General features: G+C 58.1%; 1 protein-coding gene across 1 annotated transcript; it reads left to right on the top strand.

Annotated features, from left to right (window-relative positions):
• Window positions 1-12,016: 12,016 nt before the first annotated feature.
• Window positions 12,017-19,673, top strand: NKX2-2 (NK2 homeobox 2). Its single transcript, XM_085054099.1, has 3 exons — window positions 12,017-12,233; window positions 17,811-18,571; window positions 18,889-19,673. Exons 2-3 carry the CDS (start codon window positions 18,316-18,318, stop codon window positions 19,446-19,448), a joined length of 816 nt encoding a protein of 271 aa, XP_084910225.1. The 5' UTR covers window positions 12,017-12,233; window positions 17,811-18,315; the 3' UTR covers window positions 19,449-19,673.
• The last annotated feature ends 3,543 nt before the right edge of the window (window positions 19,674-23,216 follow it).

Raw genomic sequence — 23,216 nt, 5'->3', positions numbered from 1 at the left:
AGGGTGGAATGCTGCATCCCTGAGTTCTCCTGGGATGAGGCAGTGACTAATTCTGGCACGGTTCCCTCCAATGAAGGGACACCCGAGCGCTGGGCGCAAGCAGGGAGCGGAAAGTCTCCCTCTGAATGTGTGCAATTAGAGCGTTCACTGTTAATTGTGCTCATTAACCTCCCGCGCCAGGAGCAGCTGCCCGAGAAGCAGCTCCAGGGCTGGCAGCATCGTGGAGCATCCCTGGATTGTCCCACTGGCACCCAGCAATCCCGTGGCAGTGTGGTGCCCCGATCCCAGGTGGGAAAAGGGGAAAAGTGGATTTTAGTGCTCGTTAACATCAAAGGCTTTCCCATTGCTGATTCCCTTGGATAACAGCAACTTTTTCTGGGAACAAACCCAGGCCTACAACACCCCAGACTGGGCTGGAATCCTCCAAAAGCCAAACCCCAAAGGAAGCAGAGCCTGCAGCACATCCCAGTCCAGCCCATTCCCTCTCCCTTCCCAGCGCCGTTCTGGCTCAATTTTGGTTTGGCTGATTGGGTGTTTTTATTTATTCCCCTCGCATTATTTCTATTTTTAACCTCCCCAACTGCAGGGGGGGAAAAAGACCGCTTTGACTTTCCTGTGGGCTCTCCAACTCTCGCAGCTCATTCCGGGAATGTGGCACGGCAGAGCCCAGGAGCCCCAGCACCTCTCGCCAAAGCACCCTGCTGTGCTTCCAGGGAGAGCTCAGCCCTGCTCCATCTGGCAGCCAGGCCTGGAATCAGGGAGGAAGGAATCGCTTCCCAATTTTCCCTGTTTCCAGCAGGATCCGTCTCTCTGTCACCTCGTTATGGCTCCCGCCCAGCGCTGCTACCGAATCCCAGCTGGGCTGGAGGCAGAACACAGCCTGAGATTTTTGGGAGATCCACCAAAGCTGTCATTCCAAACTTTCTGCCCTTTCCGCCTTTCTCCGCAGGGTTTGCTCCTGGTCTGGCGATGTGCTGGATACAGACACCCCCAATCCACAGGGCACAGCTCTGGGCACAGATTTCAGCTTCCCAACCCTACCATGCCCCCTGCAAGCCCTGAATTCCCTGGAGAAGTGTGGCTAGCACAGTTTTTCCCATGAGAGGTTTTCTTGTGTTTTGTAAATAAAGATAAAGTTTGGATGTTTTGGAACAGTGTCCCAGAACTTGGGCAGTGCAGGCCTGGCCAATCAGGCCTGGGGGAAGGCTTCTGACTGACCAATCTGGGTGACTTTTGAGAACTCTATAAATGTGATGAAATCAAAACAATAAAGGTCATTCCTTCTTGCCACTGAGAACCGATGCATTCATTACTCTGCTAGCTGCTCAACAGCGACAGAGAAGGAGCTTCCCCTCCTCTCCATCCTCTCTGGGAGAGGTTGAGTCCCTTTCTCCACCAGAATATTCGTATTTTCCCATCTGCGCCTTATTTTAAAGCCCTTTTTCTCCCTTCTTTTAGGTTTTTGTTTGTTTGTTTGTTTGTTTTTTTGGTTGGTTGGGATTTTTCATTGGTTGTTTTTTTTTTGGTTTTTTGGGTTTTTTTTTGACAGGGAATGTGCCGCTTTTGTCCCCACTCTCTCTCTGGCCCTGATCCTGTGACCAAAAAAAAAAAAAAAACCAAAAAACCTAAAATAAAAACTCGGGAGCATCTGAAGTGGCCGCGGTGGCAAAACCACCATTCATGCCCTGCGCCCACCCCGTGACTCCGACGGGACAAACTCGCAGGGCAGAAAGTTGTTTGTTGTCCCCTAAATGGCTCCATTGTCCATTGTTGGGGCTCTTTCCTGAGCTCCAAGGCTCCGCGCCGCTCCCGGGGCCCGCGGGGGATGGACAGCCTCCGGGCACAGCGAGCGCCCTCGGGGCTTCTGGCGTGGCGAGGGGACATTCATCCTAAAATTCTGCCCTGCTTGGAAGCGCCGGGTGAAGATCCCCCTGCCTTTATCCATGGCATTGCACTGCAGGATCAGGAATAACCTCGTTTTCCACTCAGGAGGACCCCCCTGCCTCTCTCCAGCCCCCATCCCCATCCACCTGCATCCCAAATCCGTGGCTTCGCTCCCGAACGGGCAGAGCTGGGCTTTTCCCTGCCAAATCCTTGCGGCTGGAAAAGGCTGAGGAGAAAGGGCTTTTTCCGAGAGTGGCTGAATGCACTGGGCATGGTTCCTCTCCAGAGCCTCGTGCCTGCCGAAAGGGGAGATAAAAGGTCCTTGTCCTCCCCAAATCAGCTGCCTGCTGGGAGCAGGGGCAATTCAAAATATCTTGGAGCAGCGAGACACGATCCGGATCCCATGATTTCTGGGGAATCACAGGGTGGTTTGGGACGGAAGGGACCTTAAAGCTTATCCCATTCCAACCCCCCTACCGCCGGCAGGGACAACTTCTGCTATCCCGGGTTGCTCCAAGCCCTGTCCAGCCTGGCCTGGGACACTGCCAGGGATCCAGGGGCAGCCTCAGCTTCTCTGGGAAAACTCTGCCAGGGCCTCACTAACCCCACAGTAAAAATTCCTTCTGGTATCTCACCTAAATTGACCCCGTTTAGTTTTAGCTCAATTTGAGTTTGAAACCGTGCAAAAAAAAAAAGCTTGAATGCAGCTCATTTGGAACCACTAAAAGTGCCCAATTTTTGTGCCCATTTGGGGCATGCAGGACTCCGGGCATGAGGCCGGCAGGAGAACGGGACAAGGGACATCTCCTGCCGCCACCCTGCCCGCTGGGTGACACTTCCCAGAGCTCGGAGGTGACTCTGGGGACAATTCAGGGGTGTTGGGATTGAAATCCCCTCTGCCGGGCGCGGGGCGAGATGCGAGGAGCGGCCACACGGTGTCAGCGCAGATCGCGACATCCTCGCCCTGCACTCGGAGCGCTCATCCGGAGCCCTCATCCGGAGCCTCCCGGCCACCCCGCGGGGACAAGGGGGTGCCGGGTCCCCTCCCGCCGGCCTCTCCTTAAAGCTCACCCCGTTCCACCCCTGCCACGGCCGAGACACTCCCGCTGTCCCAGGATGCTCCAAGCCCTGTCCAACCTTTTCCCTCAATGGGGTTTTGGCAGCGCTGTTACTGAGGCGCTGGGAAGTTCCCCTGAAAAACCACAGGGACTCCTGCAGGTTCCCCCTTCCCCGCTCCTCTGCTTCCAGGCAATGCTCAGAGGACCCCAGCGCACCCCTTGGCTTTGCACAGACCCTTTCAACCCCACTCCTGCCCAAGATGGGAAACCTTCAGGAATACCGAATTCTGCTTCAAACACGACTTTTAAAGCGCGGCGGATTTCTCTACACTCCCCCTCAGGTGCCCCTTGAACGTTCCCATTCCAGCTTTTCCACTCCAAACAGCGATTTTTCTCCCTTTTTGAACCAGTCCAGAGGCCACGCACGAAAACGGATCAGCAAAATTCTGACAAATGTGGCACTAAAACCAGGTGTGTGCTCTGGGGGTTCAATAAATGGGATCAAGTAGGATTTTAGGGCCTTCTGGAATACCAGGCTGGTTGAGCTGGATCATGTTTGCAGTCATGGAGTGGTGATTGCTGGGAGCAGTTTTGGAGATTAAGCGAAGGCAGTCATTCCCTTTGGAGGTCCTGGGGCACACCAGCATTCCCGAGGCTTGGGATACACAAAATCCATCAGTGGATCAAGGCGAGGAGAAGCAGAGCCCTGAGCTTTACTCTGAAGGCACAGCACACACCAGGTAGGAGATTCCATGAACTTTGGATAGAAGGGAAACCCCCAGATTCCATGGAAACTTCCAGATCTTTCCCTGCAGTGCAGTTGTTTTGGGAATCTGGTATTGGCCAAAACTCCATTTTCCTGCCAAAGGCACTCGAAGAGCTGAGATCTCTGCCCACACTTCCTCAGGCAGGGATTTAACGGACCTTAGGGAAGGAGACCAGACTCCCTCAGCCATTCCCTGCATTATTCCAGCCCTGTCCATATTCTGGAGGATCCCACCATGGATCGAGACCCACCATCCCAGCACTGCACAGAGGAGGCTGTACCAGGAGTACCCCCAGAGCAGGAAACCCATTCTGCTTCAACAGCATCAGACATTTGGGTTGGGAAGTTCTCCCCACAGGAAAATCCAGTGGGATTTTCCACCTGGGGCAGAGGAAAGGAAACGCCGCAAAGGGAAACAGAATGACCTTTTGGGCCATCCTTTGGGATCCTCCTGTCTCTGCCGCCAGCACAAACACTTCCCATAACCCTCAGCCAGGCGATTATCCGTGTGATAGCCGTGATTATCCGTGATATTATCACGGGGCAGGGAACAGCAGGGACATCTACCCCCCCCCAAAAAAAGCGCTCTCCAAATCCAAACCCTGGCGGCCCCACAAACACAAACCCCCGGTTTATACGGGGCAGGAATGGCACCCGGACAATCTGCCAGGCGCTAAAGCAGAGCCCGGAGCCATTAAGGGACAAAATGGCTTTTTAAGGGCTCTGCGGTGTGACAGGGCACGGGGGCAGCGCGGCAGAGCAGAGGGACAGCATTACATTGGAATAATCTCTCAGGAATTCACAGCAGCACCGCCACAGGTTCCCTGCAGCGGGTTCCTGCTCGGCGGCATCCCTCCGAGCCCCCTCTCCCCCTTCCCAACATTCCAGGGAACGCATCTCAGCCCGCTCCAGAGCGATGCGGCTGCAGGGCCGCGCCGGAACGTGGCTGCCAACATTAAATTCTGCTCCAGCTCTCCGCGTCACCTTCAATTTCTCTCTAAGCCGCCGTGTTTATTTAACCGAATCTGCCTCCCGTCACTCGGAGCAGCAGCACTCAACCTTTAAACAGCCCAAGAGCCACTTCAGCCCGCGGCGGATGCCGAGAGCTCCCGAGGCAGGCAGGCACAAAGGAGCCGGCGCTTTGTGCCGTGGGCTCCTCCATCCCCGCCTCATTCACCCCGCCGGAGCTGGAGCTGATCCCAAGTTTTCCGGCACGCCGAGCCATCCTTCACGAGGGGAAAGCTCCAGTGCCGCCGGTGGGTGACCCACAGCAGCCCCTGGCCACCGTGTGCCAGCGCCCATCCATGGGCAGCTCTTCCAGGCGCCATTCCATCCCCGACACCAGGGAAAACACTCCCTGCTGGATTATCTGGGAGCATCGCGGTTGCGCAACTGCCTCCAGAAAAACCTCCTTCCCCCGAGCCTCTCCAGCCGCCCGGGACTTCCCAGCTGCCAAAGGGATCCACGGGACACCTTGGACTGGTCCCCAGTGGGAGCGCCGGCAAACAGCAGCTCCCCATCCTACCGGCACCTCCCGCTCCGTGCCACAGGGGCCAAATCCAGCAGGATTTCAGCCTTTGGCTGCTACAGAGGCCCCAAAAGCCACGAACCCTCTCTGGGTGCTTCCCAAAGCTTTGGGCACCGGGCTGGACCCTTCCTTTGGCAGGGGCTGTGGAGGGGACAGGAAACCTCGAGCCGTGACAAATCCATCTGCACACTTGTCACCCTGGGAACAAATCCCTGCTTCCCATGCCCGTCCTCGGGAGTTTCGTGCTGGCTCCGGGTTCACCACGAGGCGTTCAGGAACCCAAACACAATTTGTAGAGAAGGGAAAAAACCTTGGCTCACTGCTCTGTTTACTCTCGCCGAGCATAATGAAAATGTTAAAACATTGACACCTGCCACCCCAGTAATGCACTTGCTTCACTTTTTTTCTGTTTTCTTTTCTTTTTTTTTTTTTGTGTGTGTGCTCACGGAGGGTGAATTTATTCCAAGCTCTTCAACTCGCTGAAGTTGAGGAGGACTCGTTGCATATTCAGCGGTGCTGACACATCTCCGCTGCTCTGAGCCTCTTCATTTATTCTTTTGCAGGCAGAATTTGTTCTGCGGTGAATGAAATTATCTCGGGTGTCCTTCAGGAAAATAATGCAGGGCTTCTGGAGCAAGGGTGGGAAGTTCAAGGCGAGTATCCCAGGTGCCCATTGTCAACGTTGTCGTTGATCCCAAAATTATGGAGCCCATGTCCACGAGATGCTGGACATGGAAAGGGAGAGAGTTTCGGGAAATAACTGGGAGGAGAACATTGAAATTGACTGAGATTATGGAGGCAGAGCACAAAAGGGACCTTAAGATCCTTTGGTTTCCTTCAGTCACGTTTGAGTGTTACCTGACAGGGGAAAAAATCCCAAATGGATTCAGAAGGCTGAGCAAAAGCCCAGGAATCTCCTGCCTCCAGCACAGCCCTGTAACTACCCTGAGAGCAGCCCAGGCCAGGCATTCAGTGCCCGACTAATCCCCAGGCAGGAGCTGCATCAGCTCACCTGCATCCCTGCTCCCTGGGAAAGCTTGGAGCAGAATTCCTGGAATCACCTCAGAATGGTTTGGTGGAAAGGGACCTTAAAGCTCATCCAGTCCAACCCCCTGCAGTGGCACACCTTCCACTACCCCAGGTTGCTCCAAGCCCCATCCAACCTGGCCTTGGACACCGCCAGGGATGCAGGGGCAGCTCTTTTACAGCTCACAGGGTTGTGGCAGCTCTATTTTGCCCCATTTTTAGGGCCTCCCTGCTGCTTTTCTCTGCCTGCACAGCGATTGGAGGCTGATGTAATTCCCAGTTTCCCCCAAAGTTACAGCAAATCCCTGGGGATGGAGCCAGGCTTGCCAACATTGCTCCCCTCTCAGCAAAGCCAAGAACCAGCTCCTCCACACTCCCAGCCAGGGACATTTCCAAGGCCCCCAAATTTCTGGAAGATCCCAAATCCAGCCAATTTCTACTGTGTCTCTCACTCAAATAGGGTTTTTTTTGAGTCCCCAGCCTGCCAGGGGGGAGGAAATCAGGCCCTGCTATTGCTGTGAATAATATTTTGTGATAAGGAAATCTTTTAGCTTTACTTCCAATTATTATTATTTTTTTATTAAACAGCGGGCTTTTATCTCAAAAAGGATCAACTTTCCTGCGCCTTTGAAGAGCAGAACCCTCCTGATATTCATTACTTGACTCAGGTCTTTCCCTTTGATGGAAAACTTTGGATTAGAGGCAGCGTTCAGCATCCTGATTAGTACGAATGTGACCTACTATTGCAACAAACGGAGCGTGCAGCACTATCTCCTGGGCAAAAGAGTCGGCTTAGTGCTGCTGAGAGGAAAAAACAAACCCTTGGCAGGCCTAATCGAACTTAAATATGTAATTTATTTGGAAAGAAGAAAGAGAAAGGGGGGGAAACAGCCAAAATGGGCCCATTTTTCTTGCTAGAACTGGAAGATCACGTCCCCACTCATCCCCTCACCCCTCTGGCTTCTCCTGCTTCTCCCTGGGCTTGAATCCCAGGAATTCAAGTCTGAGTGGGTAAAAAAAGGTGCAAATCCCTGAAGGCATCTCCAGAGCCCCAAAAGTCCGAGTTCCACCAAGGAGAGGAGCCAATCAGGCATTTCTTAGTTATTCCCATGTCAGGGCTTGTGCCCAGCAGTTGCTGTGTGTTGGTGAGCACCAGCCAGCCAACACCTCGAGCTGAGCATCCCGAGGGAGCAGCACCACCCCCAGCAGCCCCATTCCTGCCATTCCCAGAAAAACCAGCTGGTTTGAGCAGGAGAATAGCCTCTGTGAAAGCTGGGCTCGGTGCTTTTGTCCCCCCAGGCTGCTCCGTGCCCACAAGGAAGCGTTCAGGGGTTCTGGAAAAACATTTATCCATAAAAGCTGAGAACATCAAATACCCTTCCCAGCACAGCCCAGCTCCCCAAGCCAGCCTAGCTACTGGGACATCCTGGTGGGAAGGAGCAGCCAGGCCTGGGGTTACACATTAGCCAGGGGGACAGGGATGGTTCCAGGACAGGAGGAAAGAGCAGCCGCTGTCCCGGTTAATGTGTAACAGCTCTGCCACCTCTCCCTTGCCTTCTGCTCCCCAGCAGCTGCCAGGGGAGGCCCCAGAGCCTGAGCTGGGCCGGGCAGGGAGGGTGCTGCCCTCGGGATCAGGGATGAGGGAATCCTGGGGTGCTTTGTTCCCAGGTGGTCCTGAGCCCTCTGGCTCCCTGGCCCTGCCCCAGATGTCCCCCACAAATCAATGTCCCATTCCCATTCCTCAGCTATGGATGTGGCTGTTTTCCTCATCATCCTCCTCCTCACACTCTCCTTTTCCTGGCTGGGGAGGCTGTGGCAGGAATTTCCCTTGCGATGCAAGGCACAGAATCCCTGGGAATAGGTTTTGTCCATCCTCCCACCAGGATCAGCCCCCTGTTCTGCTGGGGCTCCCCTTTTCCTATCACCCATTCCTGCAGAAGTGGAAGAACCTGGGAATGAACGAGGCCCTCCCAGCCTAGCTTTGTGTCTCTGCCACGCTGTCCCTCGGGATGTGTCAGGGATTCCCAGAGGTGTCCTTGGAGCACATGGCACTGATGACTTGCTCCCACCAGGTTCCACTGTGGCACACAGGGAATTCCTGGGAGGGTCGGCAGCCACTGCTCTCACCAAAGTTTTTCATGTGGAAATCCAGGAAGTGCCACCAGTGATGGGCAAGCCCAGATGGAAAATGAGCCAAGCAGCACTTGTGATCTGCCAGAGCATCACAGAATCATGGAATATCCAGAGCTGGAAGGACCCACCAGGATCATCCAGCCCAATTCCTGGCTGGCTGTGCCATGCCCAGACACCCCAACAATCCCACCCTGAGCATGCCTGAGTTGGCTTGGAGCCATGACCATTCCCTGGGGAGCCTATCCAGTGCCCAACCACCCTCTGCATGGAAAACCTTCCCCTCCTATCCATCCTAACCTTCCCCTGCTGCCCTTTCTCCACTGGGAACAGCACTGGCCCCACTCCTCCCTGCTCCCTTCCCAAGGGATGGGTTGACACCACCACTGCGGTCTCCCCTTGGGCTCCAGGGCGGCATCAGCAGCATTCCCACCACAGCCTGGCTGATCCCGGCTGACAGCGATCCCACCGGCGCGTTCCCACCGCTGCCGGGGTCCGGGCGCCGGGAGATGGACGCGTGATTGATGGGGCACCCGCGATACGGCGCGAGCGCTCCTTATCTGCGCCTCGCCGGTGGCTCCGCGTCGCTCCCAGGGTTTACCGCGTCACTGTCACTTGGTTTGCCTTTTTTTTTTTTTTTTTTTGCCCAACCTGCTTGGTTTTTCCCACCAGGGAATCTGTTTCACCCGCTGGATCGGCGGAGTTGAGCGAAGCGTCCCGGGCGAAAGTCGGTATCCGCAGCTGTGGGTGGGAGCAGGGGAGCTGGAGAAGTGCCTCCCATGGTGGGATGCTGGGAGCTGAATCCATCCAGAGCAACTTCCAGAGGGATTCCGAGCCCAACGCTGCGGCGGCGAATTCCATACAAAAAGTTGGGTGTGCGTGGAAAGGCTGAGGTTGGCTGTGGAGACAGGGAAGAGGGGAGGAGAAAACCAGTCTGAGTTGGGAATGGCATTGGTGTCACCAATCCCTCTGCTGCCTCAGGAACATGTATCTCTACTTGGAAACACTGGGAAATGTTCCCTGCTTTGCCAGGCAGGTGAGACAGGGCAAGGCCACAGCATCCCCATGGTGTCCCCAAAATTGCTGTTGTCACAGGACCTCCCTGGCTGGTGTCACAGCCTGGGGCTGCTGTGTCCCCACCAGCTCCCACCACCACTGGCTCCTGCTCCTTCCCAGGGCAACACCAGCAGAACACGAAATAAAATGAAATGAAATGATGTGTTTCACGAAATGAGGAGTGGATGCCACTTCCAGCTGACACCTGGCTGGACGGGGCGATTCCCATCTCCCTCTGCACAGGTTTCCTGCTTCCCTACCCCATTCCAGGTGCCGGGAGCAGGAGCAGCAGATTGTGCTGTGTGCTCAGCCTGGGGACAGCCCGGGGCCATCTGTCACCCCCAGGTGTGCCCAGCCCCGGGCAGGGACAAGGCTCTGGCTCCTCAAACAGCCCGGGCTGTAAAGCGGGGTGAGGGTGCTCCCCAGCCCCTCATCCTGCTCCCATCTCCACCCACACATTCCCTGCTGGGGTGGACTGGGCATCTTTTTGGTTCACCCTAAAAGCCAGGCTGGAGTAAGGGACAGCTCAGCCATGCTTTCCAGTTCCCACTCTTCCGCAGCCCTTCCGTGTCACGGTGTTGCCTTCCTGAGCTCTGAGCTTTGGGCACTCTAGATTCCTTCACTTTTGGGAAAGGACTGTGGATGGCACGTGGAAATACATCCCTTCAGCCAGGGAATTTTGGGGTTGTTTTAGCCTACCTGGGCATTCCAAGGCCAGAGCTCCCAGGCCACTCCCAATCCCGGGACACAAAGAGGTGCCAGCAGTCTCTGCTTTAGAGGAGTTGAGTGACTGCAAATACTTGGGAATGGCCATGCTGTCATGAGGTGGAGCCCATCCCAACCTCCCCAAACTGGGGGCCAGACCTCCTACCTCCAAGGTATTCCCCATGGAACGTTTCGGGATTTCCAAGGCTGAGCGAAACAAGGCTGCATCATCCACTTCACTCTCCATCCCTGGGCCTGCTGGTTTGGTTCCAGCAGCTCTGGGGCACGGTGGGATCCACGCATCAGGTGCCAAAACACCCTCCAAGTAAAAATAATGAATAAAAGTGGATTTATTAATAAAATAGGAACTTTCTATTAATAAAGTAGGACCTGGTTTTCAGCATAGTCCAGGTTTTACAGCACAGCCTGACACAGCTTGTCACTATGCCAAGGGACAGCTGTGGGACCCCAACTTGCTTCCTTGCCTTTTCCTGGACTTTCCCTCCTGCTTGGATGTGGGGAGGCAGGAGCTGGAGCTGGTCTACATCCAGAATTATAGAAGTGTAACTCCAATCCCTCTGTGCAGCATTCCCTAGGGATGGAGCAAGGACATCCACCCTGAATTTCCTGCTTTCTTGAAGATTTATGCAAATAAAGGTTCTTTATGCAAATAGATATGTCTGTAAATCAACGTTATTTGATTGGTATTTTTATGTGGGCAACATAAAATTACAGGATTGTTTTCTCCCCCAATTTCACTCCCTCGCTCAGCAATCCGGGCACTTTATCCAAGCAAAACAAGCTCGGCAAAGTTATTAATTGCCTGGAACAAGATCTTTATTGATCGGTGTGGGGATCAATCACTTTATCTGCGGGTAGCTCTGCTGGAGCTGCCTGTGACCAGGGTATTTCATCGAGCCCTATCTGTCCTGGCCCCCGGGACTTTCACACAGCACTCCAAGGTCTTTCCAGGAACAGGGCAGGTGCCGGGGAGGATCCGGGTCAGGTGGGATGGAGCAGGAGCTCTGTCACCTTCCTTCTGTCCCCAGCAGCCACCAGAGGTGGCTCTGCCTCACGACTTTGTCTGTCACCTACAAACCCTTGGGAAGGGACATGGGATGCCCAGGAAGCCCTTCCGGCCAGCTGGGAGCTCTTCATCCTGTCTGGAATCGCAGTGGGATCATACCTTGGGCAGGAGCCTCCCGCAACCAGGCACCGCTGGGAAGGGGCCGCAGCACCGAGCTCGGGATGTTTGGGAAACGCTCTCAGGCACGCGGGGTGACTTCTAGGGTTGTCCAGGAGCTGGACTCGGTGTGCTTAGTGGGTGTCCCTCGACTCGGGATATTCCAGGATTCTAAGACAGCTCTTCATCCCTGGCTCCAGGGAAGCCGGGCAGCACCACCCTTCGTCCTCAACTCCATCACATTTTCTTTTCTCCCCTCAAAATAATATATATATATATTTTAATTACGTTAAAACCCAAAAAGGACCCCAAAAAGGGGGCCAGGGGAGGGGGCTGCGGCGGGAGGCGGCCGCGGCAGAGCAGCTCTGATCTCCCGCACACCGGCGCTATCAGCGGCCGGATCAGCAGCCTATCTAATGTAAACGAGCTTCCCCACATCAATAACGTGCCACATCTGGCTGTTTGGCCGCGCAGCGCCCTGGCTACCGAGCCATTCGCGCACGGCCAGCGGGCGGCCGGGCCGGCCCGGGCGGGGGGTGCGAAGGAGCGGGGAGGTGGGCGGGGGGGGCGGCGGGACCCGCAGCCAGCGGCTCCTTTAGGGAAGGGGGGCCGGGGGGAGGGCTCTGCCCCCCGGGGGGAGAGAGGGGCCGGCTCAGCCTTAAAAGAGCCACCCAGGAACCGGCGTGTTTGCGCTTCTTCCCAATTTATGGCCGCGGAGCATATGGCCGGTGTTCCGCCCGGCGCCAGCCGCCGGGGAGGGCAGCGAGCGGCGCGGGGGATGTGAGGCCGGAGGGACGAGGAGCGGCCCCGGCACACGGCGGAGACAATGCGGGAGGCGGGGGGCCGCCGCCGGAGCCCCCCCGCCTAGGCACCCCCCGCCTCGGGACCCCCGCCCAGGTGAGCCCCGGGGGGCGGCGAGGGGACCCCCCAAGTAGGGAGCCGCCCAGGTGAGCCCGGGAACGACGGGGGGAACCCCAGGCTGGAGCGCCCGGCCAGGTGAGGGCCGGGGGCAGAGGGGACAGCGGGGTCACGGCGCGGGAGCAGCAGGTGCGAAGGGCCTTGGAGGGGGCTCCGCGCAGGTGGGAGCTGATGGGGAGCGCTGAGGGGGGGCGCGGATCCGGCCCCGACGGCGCGGCTGCGACACCGACACCACCACCGCCCCGGCCACGGCCACGGGTGGGCGAGGGGCCGGAGGCAGCGCGGGGAGGGGGGAGCCCGGCTCCCCCCTGCCCCGGGAGCGGGACACTTCTCGGCTGCGACGGCAGAGTCCGCCAGAGGACCGGGAATGACCGGGAATGGTCCCGGCCCCGGCGTTGCCCCCTCCTCCTTCACCCTTTCCCTTCCCTGCCCGTGCCACGCGTGTACCCCTGGCTCGGCCCCGGCTGCTGGAGCCGAGGCCATGCGGGTCACCCCACCCGGCCCCTGGTGCCCCCCACCCTCACAGGGCGTGCGGGCACCTCCTCGGAGGCTCCCCTCACCCCCCACTCGCGAGATGCAGCCGGCGGTGACCTGGGCGCGGAGCCCTCCGCGGTGTGCGTGCGGGTGTGGAAAGTGAATTCAGATAAGAGAGTAAATCCCGCCGCACTCCCTTCGCCCCAGGGCGAGCGGCCCGGGATTTCCTTGCCGAGGAGAAAAAAATCATTTCTGACAAAGCTTAATCTCGTTGGGACACGTTGAATCGTTAGAGACGGGGACGGGCAGAGCCGGGGGGCTCCGGGGGGGGAGACCCCCGTTTGTCCGGCGAGTAAACCGGTTTAGAATAGACCGGGAAGGGGAAGGGAGCCCCGGGCCGGGCTTACAGCTCCCCGCCAGCGCAGGGGGGGAATTAAAGAAGACAAAATGTGGGTCGGGGGGCTGCAGGCTCCCGGCTTTGTGCCCGTAGCCCACTGTCCCCATCACTATGGGCAATAATTTCCGAAATCTCATTAAAGTGCATTTATCAAAGCCCTAACATGTGCCCTCCGGCTCTGCCATAACCCCGGCCCCCAGGGAGCAGGGGGGGGGAAATCCCAATTTCTATGACAATTCGCCACCTCGGGAGCTTGGCTGCGGGGCAGATCCACATCTACAGATTTATAAGGAATATCGGTGAATTGGAAGGATTTCTCCGCCTTTGAAGCTTCGGGGGGAAGGAGATAGAGCAATCGTGAGAATAGGGAAACTCATTTAGATTCCTATGTCCTGGAGAAGAATTAATTGTCTGCTGGAGAAAGGCAGGCCGGGGCCGGGATTTTGGGGGGCGGCGGGGGCTTTCCCTGAAGCTTCCATAGGGAATGCTGCTGCTCACTCCCTTTCTGCGTGCGGGGCGATCTTCCCCCCGCTTTTTTTTTTTCTTCTTTCCCCACGAAACATCCTTAACTCCTTTGCTAATGCCATTTTTTCAGCCAGGAAACGAGCCAGGAATTTCAGCCCGCAGAAACTCTGTTACAATTAAGTTCCCGTAAACGCCGGAGGATTCGGGAGGCTCTGGTTCCTCTTGATTTTAGGAAAAATTTTTTGTTTTTTTACTCTCTCCCCCTCCCTGGCCGGGCTGCCGGGGTGCGAGGCAATCCCGTGGCGTGGGCTCCGTGCCCACGGCCTGGCGTGGCTGGTCCCCTCCGAGCCAGAGCCACGGCCGAGCCGGAGAATCTCCTCTCCAGCGCTGGAAAATGGGATTTAAAACCCTCCGAGCGCGGATCTCGCGGGTGGGGGGTTTATTTCGCTGAGACCGTTTTGCTCAGATTTTTTAATTTTGATTTTGGTTCCTACGGCCGAGGGGAGCTGTCCCCTCTCCTGTGGCGGCTCTCCTCTCCTCCGCCACACTTTAAAACAAAGAGGGTGTTACTTACAGGGATGCTCCCGAGGTGAAGCTCCTCATAACAATTATCAGGACACGGGCTGCTCTTGCCATTCCAAGTGGATCTCATTCTAGGAGATAAAATCAACCTGTCCCCTAACAAAGGCTTTGTGTGGGCTCCGCTAATCCGGGCCGAGCGGCAAGGTGCAGCCCGGCTCCGTTTGTTTATTTGCCGGCTGGAGGGAAGGCAAAACAATATCTCGCATCTTTGGCTCCATCAAACAATAAATTGATCCACTTGTCGGCCGCTCCCGGAGCCGCGGAGCGGGAATGGGAATGGGAATGGAGACGGGGTCGGTGCGGGCAGGGAGGGGAGGGAGAGCGGCAGGCTGCTGCCCAGCACCCCTCCCGACATTTCTCTCTAGAATATATATTCTTACACTTTATAATAACACCGATTATCTTGTATTATATGTGAAACACGCGTAGGATGCCGCTCGGCGGAGAAGGGAGCCGAGCTGGGGCTCCGCTGCCTTAGAGCAGAGGGGAGCGCCGGGCGCCGTGCGGGCAGCCGGATCCGCGGGCCGCGGCCGGGAGGAGAAGCTCGACGAAACCGCTTAAAAACGACCCCCGCGGCGAGACCCCGCTGCCGGAGGGTCCGCCGGCTTCTCCTCCGCTCCCCGCAAGGCATCCGCGGCGGCCGAGCCCACGAGTGACTGCCGGGAGCGGCTCGGGAGGCCTCGTTCCCTCGCGCATCACCACGGAGTTTCCATTCCCCGATCCTAAAAAGACAGAAAAATCAGCTTTAACCCCACGGGCGCCGCCCGGGGCGCGGGGGCGAGGGCCGGCCGGGAGCCACCCGTGAAGGCAGAGAGGGAACGGTCCCCGTGGGCACAGCCACTTGTCCCCGAGGGCCGCCACTGCGACCCTGCCATACGCTCCGCGGCCTCCGGAGGCTGGGGCAGGAGGGCCGCAGTTCCCCTGGCTTTGTCACCCCCTGTCCCCTGCGCTGGAGCATCCCCGCCACGCGTGGGACCGGGCGAGGGGCGCGGGGAGCGCGGGGTGGGCGCCCTGCGGCTGCTGGGGGGGACGAGGCACGAAGGGCGCCTGGGGACACCCCCCTGGCCCTGTCGCGACAGCCGCGGGGCTGCCGTCGGGTTTTCCTCCCGCGCAGCACGACCCCGGTGCGGGCCAGCATCCCGGCCCAGCGACCCCTCCTGACGTCAAAGGGCCCGCGCGGCTCTGACGTCACCCCCTGCCGGTGACGTCACGGTGTCCCGGGCCGTCCCCGCGGTGCGCAGCGATGTCCGCGCATGGGGAGGGGGCCGCGACCCCCGAGGCTGTGTCCAGCCTCCCGCGGGCCCCGCGCCGCCAGGGCTCTGCGAGACACTCTGCCCGTGGTGTGGCGTTTGCCCATCCCTTCATGTTCGGGTGTGGGAGCCTGCAATATTATTATTATTATTATTATTATTATTATTATTATTATTATTATTATTATTATTGATTGGACAGCCCCGCCGCGCCCGGCCCACGCTGGCTGCCCTGGAGATGCTCTGTCCTTCCCTCCCCGGGCTTGACTTCTGTCGGGGTTCTCCGTCCCGCCTCTATCGCGATTATCGCCCTTCTCCCTGCTCTTTTTTCCCCTCCAGTGGAACTAACCCCCCTCCTGCCCCATCCGAGCCGGGGGGCTGAATAAATCCGTCAGTAACGCCAAGATTTAGTGGGAATCGGCGGTGTCTGCGCGGGCGCGGGGCAGAGGAGCGGGAGGGGGCGGCCCGAAGGGGTTCCCTCGATATCGAGGAGGACTCCGCAATGGATGAAGAGATAGCCATTGAGTGAGGTTGAATACCATGACAACTAGGAACAACCTCAGATTTATTCCCAACAGTTAGGGCGCGCTGAAAGAGGGCGTCAATCACGTATTATTTCGCCACTGAAATAAATGCAAAAACTGCGCGGAGACAAAGGGTTCCAACAGGAGCCGGACATTTGTCTACATTGCGGACATTGTCCCCAGCTTAGCCGTCGGGTTGTATTTGTGTTTGCGCGGGGCCGACCACCCAGGATGCGCGCAGGGGCTCGCTAAAAAAAAAAAAAAAAAGGGCGAAAAAAAAAAATCCCTGGGCATTGTCAGCCACATCACATACTTTATGGGAGGCAGGCTGGGGGCTGGGGCAGCAAAAGTGGGGGGAGCGGCGAGGGAGAGGAGGGGAAGGTGCGGATGCATTGATGGGCGCGGAGGAGGAAGGCTGAGGCAGCGTCTCAGCCGGCGGCGGTGCGGTTCCTTCCCCCCGGAAGGGAAACTCGGGCAACTTTTCTCGCCCAGAAATGAGGGGGTGGAGGGAAGCCCCTTCCCGGGTTGTACAGCCCCGTGCCCCGCATCGCCCCGCGCATCCCCGACACCCCCGCGCTCCAGCCCGGCCCGGGCGGTGCTCCAGCTGCGGGGCGGCTCGGGGAAGGCAGAGGGATGGAAAAGAAGAGAAAGGGAAAAGGAATGGGAAAGGGAAAGAGGTGGAAGCGAAAGGAAGGGAGGAAGAGAAGGGGAAAAGGAAGACGGTGAGGGCCGTGCCCGTGAGGATGCGCACGGCCAAGGCTCCTCGGGGAGGGCGGAGAACGGGAGGAAGGAAGAAAGGAAATGAAAATAAAAGTTGGTGGCAGACAGAGAGAAGTTGGGGGGGTTCTGCATCCCGCGCAGGGCACGGGGAGCCCCGCGGTCGGGAGCGCTGCGGGCTCCGCGGGGCCGGAGCCGAGCGCGGCTGAGGACGAGCGCGGTGACACCGGGGGGGGGCCGGCCTTCCCCTGGGAACGAGCCCCTTCTTTGCCCCCCTCCCTCCTTCCCCAGGTCCTGAAAAAGAAAGAGAAAAATACACATAAGGAAAAAATATATATAATTCAGTCGTGTATGAGTCCATCGGGCGCCAGTCCATCGAATTATCCCAACGGGCTGGATTTATTCCCCTGGAGGAAGGTGGCAAAATCAATGAGACCTCTTCAAATAAGCACACACTCCCCCCACCCCATCCCCAATAATCACCCCCCGGATCTCGCCGGGTCGCGCCTGACGCTCGCGTTTTGCCAGTTCGCTTAATTTCGGAGCAAACTAGAATCAATTACTCGCTGTTTAATTTCCAGCGCTCATCCCTAAGCCCCAACCAAAATATTGACCTAGGCGGGTTAGATAAGTTGGGCTCTTGCCATCTGAGCCGCCTCGGTCCCGCGCGGGGCCGGGAGCGCGGGGCGCGCAGGCTGCGCGGCTGCGGGGCTGTGGGAACGACCCCCTCGCAATTAATATATATATATATTTTTTTTTTTTTTTTTCCCTCCCCTCGTTCGGAGGAAAACATCGGTGGAAAACACACTTTGGAGCGTGAGGAGCGTCGGGCTGGTGCGGAGCTCTTTGTATGTAAATGGTGCCCTCAAAAAAAGCTGGGAAGTCGCCCCCTCCCTCCGCCGCTCCCTCCCTCCCCCCCCGGCGCCGCCACACGCGCACCCCCCGCGCGAAGGGCCCTCCCCACGCCGGTAATTAACTGACACGTTATACCACTCATCACCAATGGTGGAAGCTCGGAGCTCGCCCAAAACCCGCAATTTCACATCTGCAAACACTGTCTTCATCCACTTGACTTCCAAGACCCGCCCACACGTGGCCAACCTTTCCTGGGTTTAATGTAGGTTTTTTTTCTCCCTCCTCTCGGCAGGTTCATGTGTGGGGACCAGCCTTATATGGACTCCTCGCTCCAGCAATGGCTCGGGATTTTCCAGCGACAGGCGCGGGTTCGGCGCGGCTGAACAAGATCCAGAAGTGATTTTTTTTTTCTTTCTTTTTTTTTCCTTTTTTTTTTTTTTTTTTTTTTTTTTTGGCGTCTCTTCCCCCTTTTTCCCTGGAGTTACAAACTATTCCCGAAACCAGCTGCTGCTCCCGCTCTCGGAATTTTCCCCCGTGGCAGAACAACCACCACCGCAGAGACCCATCGCTGCTGCGGCCGCTTCTCTCGCACAACCCCCGCCGCTTATTTTTCTATAAATCCATATTATTATTCTATTTTTTTTCCCTCCTCCACGCGTGCCGTGCCCCCCCCCCACCCCCTCCCCGTGTCCCTGCGCGGTGTCGTTGTCGCCGCTCCGCGTGTGCGTGCCCAGCCGTGACCCGGCGGCTCGGCCAAGCTGCGGCTCCAACTTTCCCAGCCGGAATTTGGCCGGAACATGTCTCTGACCAACACAAAGACGGGCTTCTCGGTGAAGGACATTTTGGACCTCCCCGACACCAACGATGAGGACGGCTCGGCGGAGGGCGGCGAGGAGGAGAGCGAGGCGCCCGAGCCGCCCAGGAAAGCGGGAGTTTTGGGACAAACCCCCTTGGACACTGTTCCGACGCTGCCTTTGAAGAGCCCTTTCTATGATAACAGCGATAATCCCTACACGCGCTGGCTGGCGAGCGCCGAGGGCATCCAGTACTCCCGTGAGTGCCGGGGGACGGGGCAGCGGGGACCGGGGGCCGTGGGGGGTTGTGGGGGATGGATGCGGGCTGGATGGGGGGCTTGAGGCTCGTCCCGGCCGCTGCCTCCCGGCCTCTCCACGGACGGGGCAGCGCCGCTTCCTGCTGCCCCCGGCGGCGGGGAGGGTGCTGGGGGGCCATGGATGGATGGATGGATGGGGGGGTTTGGTTCTCCACACGGCTGGCTGAGCCCCGGCCGGGCGGCGGGAGGGATGCGGGGGGCGGCGGAGGGACACCCCCCCGGCCCGTCCCCCCATTGACCGGGCACGGCTTGTCCGCAGTGCACGGGCTGGCGGCCGGCGGCGGCGGCCAGGACCCCTCGGCCAAGTCCCCGGAGCCGTCGGCCGACGAGTCGCCCGACAACGAGAAGGAAGCGGCGGGCGGCGGGGACGCGGGCAAGAAGAGGAAGAGGAGGGTGCTGTTCTCCAAGGCGCAGACCTACGAGCTGGAGCGGCGGTTCCGGCAGCAGCGGTACCTGTCGGCGCCGGAGCGGGAGCACCTGGCCAGCCTGATCCGCCTCACCCCCACGCAGGTGAAGATCTGGTTCCAGAACCACCGCTACAAGATGAAGCGGGCGCGGGCCGAGAAAGGTATGGAAGTGACTCCTCTTCCCTCCCCGCGGCGGGTGGCCGTGCCGGTCTTAGTCAGGGACGGCAAGCCCTGCCACACGCTCAAAGCTCAGGACTTGGCAGCCGCGACTTTCCAGACGGGCATCCCCTTCTCGGCCTATAGCGCCCAGTCTCTCCAGCATATGCAATACAACGCGCAGTACAGCGCGGCCGGCAGCCCCCAGTACCCCACAGCGCACCACTTGGTACAGGCGCAGCAATGGACTTGGTGAGGGCACACCCCGCGCACGCCCCGAAAACGGAGGAAAACGCGAAAATAATAAACAGAGAGCGAGAGAGAGAGAGAGAAGGAGACAGACTGATGCTCCAGCAATTAAAAATCGAAACTGCGGGGGAAGGAATGGAGAGGGAAACGCTATTATTATTATTATTATTGCTATTATTATTATTATTGCTATTATTATTATTATTATGGTTTTTTTTCCCTCTGCCGTTTCTTTTCCCCTCCATTTTTTTTGGGGGGGTTCGGTTTCATTTCGGGGGGAGGCGGGGGGTAAGGGAGGGGAGGTGTTTTTTGTGCGTCATTGTTTACAGAAATTTTTTGCGCCATTCAGAGTGGTCCTGTCTACCTACAACTAAAATAAAAGAGGAAAAGGGAGGGGGGAGGGAGACCTTCAGAATTACAAAAAAAAAAAAAAAAAGAAAGAAAAAAAGAAAAAAATAAAGAATAAAACCCCCCCGCTGCTCCTGTGATTTTGTGAGGAACGCGGGTGCGGCCGCCGTGCGGGGCACCCCAAAAAGGGGAGCTCCATCTCTCCCTTTCGAGCACGACTGGCGGCCCCGACAGCTGCTAGCGGGGGTGTTTTTTTACACCTTGTCGTGGTGATTGTCGCTGCCGTGAGTTCGCTTTCTCCTCTTTGGGGGTCGCCTCAACTATTCCCGAGCGGAGGAAAAAGCCCCGCGGGTGCTGAAACCCGCCCCGCTCCTTGTGCACCCCACTCACCCCGCCCGGGGCTCTCCGCCATTTAACACGAATTTTAATTTTTTTAAGAAGCTGCCTTTCAAGGAAAAAGTAGTAGCGAAGGAACCGGTAACAACGACGGAAGGGTTTTGCGCGACTTCTCGTTGCGGCCGCGGCAGCCACCCTGCATCCCCCGGGCCAGCCTTGCGTGGAGCCGGCCGTGTCCCCACGGGGTGACAGGGCCGAGGAGGGCCCCACGCACCCCCCTCCCCCCGCCGGACTTGTTATTTTTTCGGGGAAAATCGGCTTTTTTGGGGAGGGATCGGTCTGCTTCATCCCTCCGCCGAAAAACGGGAGCGGGGAGAATTTATGTTCTCCTATTTTCTATCTGCGATCGCGCTTTTCTACACCCCAGCGCCCCCGCCGTGCTGCTCAATTTTGGGTACCAGCATCACCCCGGAGGTCCCTCCTCGGGCTGGGGGCCCTGCGGACCGGGGGGAGAGCGGAAACTTCGGGGTCAGCCCTCGGGGATGCGCCGGCGGCTCGGGCAGGGCAGGGGAAAGGGTTAACACAGGGAGAACACCCCCAAAAAACGGGGGAGGTGGGAGAGGGGAGAAGAGAGAGGCGAGGAGGGGCTGGGCGGCTCTGCCGGGGTGGAAAGGATACCGACACCGAGCCCGGCAGGGACCGGAGCGGGTTGTGGCAGAGCAGCGGCTCCTTCGCTCGCCCCTGCGGCTTTTAGGCTGCTAAAGATGCTTCGAAAAACGAAAACAAGCCCCAAGAGGCTTTTGTCCGGAGCGATGGGGCCGGGGCAGGGCCCGCCCCGTCCCGCGAGGCTGAGCCCGGCCAGGACGGGCCAGTTCAATGCCAAAGAGACGATCGGTACGGGCCCCGCAGCATCCCGCTCCCGCAAAATCCCGCTCCTGCGAAATCCCGGCTCGCAGCATCCCGAGCCCGCCGCTCCCGCCGTGCCTCTCCGCCCCAGCGCATCCTCCGCCGGCCACGGATCCCCGCGCAGCCGCCGCGCCGCCGCTGGGGTTTTTTATCTTTTTTGCACTTTTCCCCTTCTCTCTTCTCCCATCCCTGCTTCGCTCACTCCCTGTGCCCCAACCACCGAGGCCCCGCGGTGGAACAGCAGCGGCCGTTCAGCGGGGCAGCCGCTTCCAGACCCTGGGAAGCTCCGCTGCTGTCCCGGACCCGAGGGGGACACAGAGACAAATGCTGGTTTTCCCTTTTCCGAGCCCGGCGTGCGAGCCAGGAGGGCAGAGAAAGAAAATTGTCACTTTTTTCTTGTTACTTTTTTTTTTCATTTTAAGAATATTTTCCCAATTTTTTTTCCTTTCCTTTTTTTTTTTTTTCCCCGGTTATTTTCCCTTTCTCCTGGGGCTCTGCCGAGTCTATCAAACCAGTTGTGTGGCCCTAACCTCCGTGGCCTTATATCTGCCATGCTGCCGGGCCAGTCTATCTTTGCACAATATACAGTAGACTTCAGAGAGCAGCACAATGGGGGAGGCAGGGAGGTGAGCATGTTAGAGGCGTGCATATTAACGAGCCGCAGCCAAAGGAGCCGGAGGAGCCGGCGAAAAACCGGGAGAGACGGTACGGGAGGGGGGAACGCCCTCCCTGCTCCTTCCCTGCCTTCGCCTTGGCTGTTTTTGGGGCTCGGCATTGATGCGGAGCGCGGAGTCAGGGAGCGGTGTCCTCCGCGTTTTGTTCGGGCTGTCACTCGCGCTCATTGTTCGGCATGTTCTACATGTTGTATCCCATATGGCCAGCTGGGCCGGGGACCCCTCACAAAACCCAAATTGTGCCCAGCTTTCAAACCCAGCATTGTTGTCTGTGAAAGGCAGGCGAATTAAAAATTCGTGCTATATCTATTCTGGAAAAAAAAAAAAAAAAAAAAGGAAAGGGAAAAAAAAAAAAAAGAGGGGGCGCAAGGAGAAAGAATCCCGCTCTCTTCCCTCCCTCTCTCCTCTCTCTTTGAAGGCCAACAGAGACTCTCCTCTTCTCCCAGTCCCCGCTGACAAGTTTCTCTCTCATTTCACAGGAAATCCCCCCCCTCAAAAGCCCCGAGCGCGTCCCCCCGCAGGAGCCCGCGGAGCTGCGCTGCGCGGCCGCGCTGCGGCGCGGAGGCCGGGGCAGAACAAGGCTGCATTGAGGGCGGGCTGGGCTGCAGCTGCCGCCTCCCTGCGCGGCCCGGCCGTACCGCCAGCCCGGCTGGCACGTCCCGCTGCCCCCCGGAGAAACGGCCCTTTCTTGTCCGCGCTCCTGGTTGTGCAAGGCGGGCCGGCCGAGGGAGGGAGGGAGGGAGAGGGAGAGGGAGAAATTAAAGGAAAAAAAAAGGGGGGTGGGGGAAGAGGGAATAAATAAAAAAAAAAGTGGGGGGAATAACGAAAAGGAAAGAAAAAAAACCGTGGAAAAAAGATGAATGAGGAAACAAGAAGATATTAAAAAAGGCGGGGGGGAAGGGAAAAAGAAAATAGAAAAAAAAAGGGGAAGGGGAAAAAAGAAAAAGAAATAACGAAAAAGAAAAGAAGCAAAAGAAAAAGGAAAAGGGAAAGGAAAAGATAACAATACAAAAGAAGGAGAAAACGAAGGAAGAAAAAAGAATCGGAGAAAAGGGAAAGAGAAAAATAACGGGGGGAAAGGGAAATGGGGGGAAAAAAAAAAGAAAAAGGGGGGAACGAAACCCTCAGCCCCCCACCCTGGGCACTCTCTGCGCTTCAGGCAGGGCGTGGGACGCGCAGCGCTGCGCGGGTCGTTGCGGTGCCAGGAGTTCCTCGGGGGTCGGAGCGGGCCGGCGGAGCTCCCACCAGGCTTCCCCGGGCTGGGGTCTGACCCCTCCGTCCCCCAACAGCCCCGGCGAGCCCCCGGGCAGCCCTTCTCCGCCGCCAGGGCGGGGCTGGGTCCCGACACGGCCCGCGGGTGGCGATTTGGGGCACAAGCGGGCGATGGAAGCTCAGCCCGGGTTTCAGGCCGCGCTCCCTTTCCCTTTGCCCGCAGTTTTCCCGGATTTCTCCTCCGGCCGGATCTCCGGGAGGCTCCGGTCCCGCCGCGATGGGCGGCAGCCCCCTGAGCC

Source organism: Lichenostomus cassidix, chromosome 3 (genome assembly GCF_008360975.1).
Source record: "Lichenostomus cassidix isolate B80296 chromosome 3, HeHo_3.0, whole genome shotgun sequence".
NCBI classification, from domain to species: Eukaryota; Metazoa; Chordata; class Aves; order Passeriformes; family Meliphagidae; genus Lichenostomus; species Lichenostomus cassidix.
The sequence above is the reverse complement of the archived record's forward strand: the minus strand, read 5'-3'. Positions and strand labels throughout refer to the sequence as shown.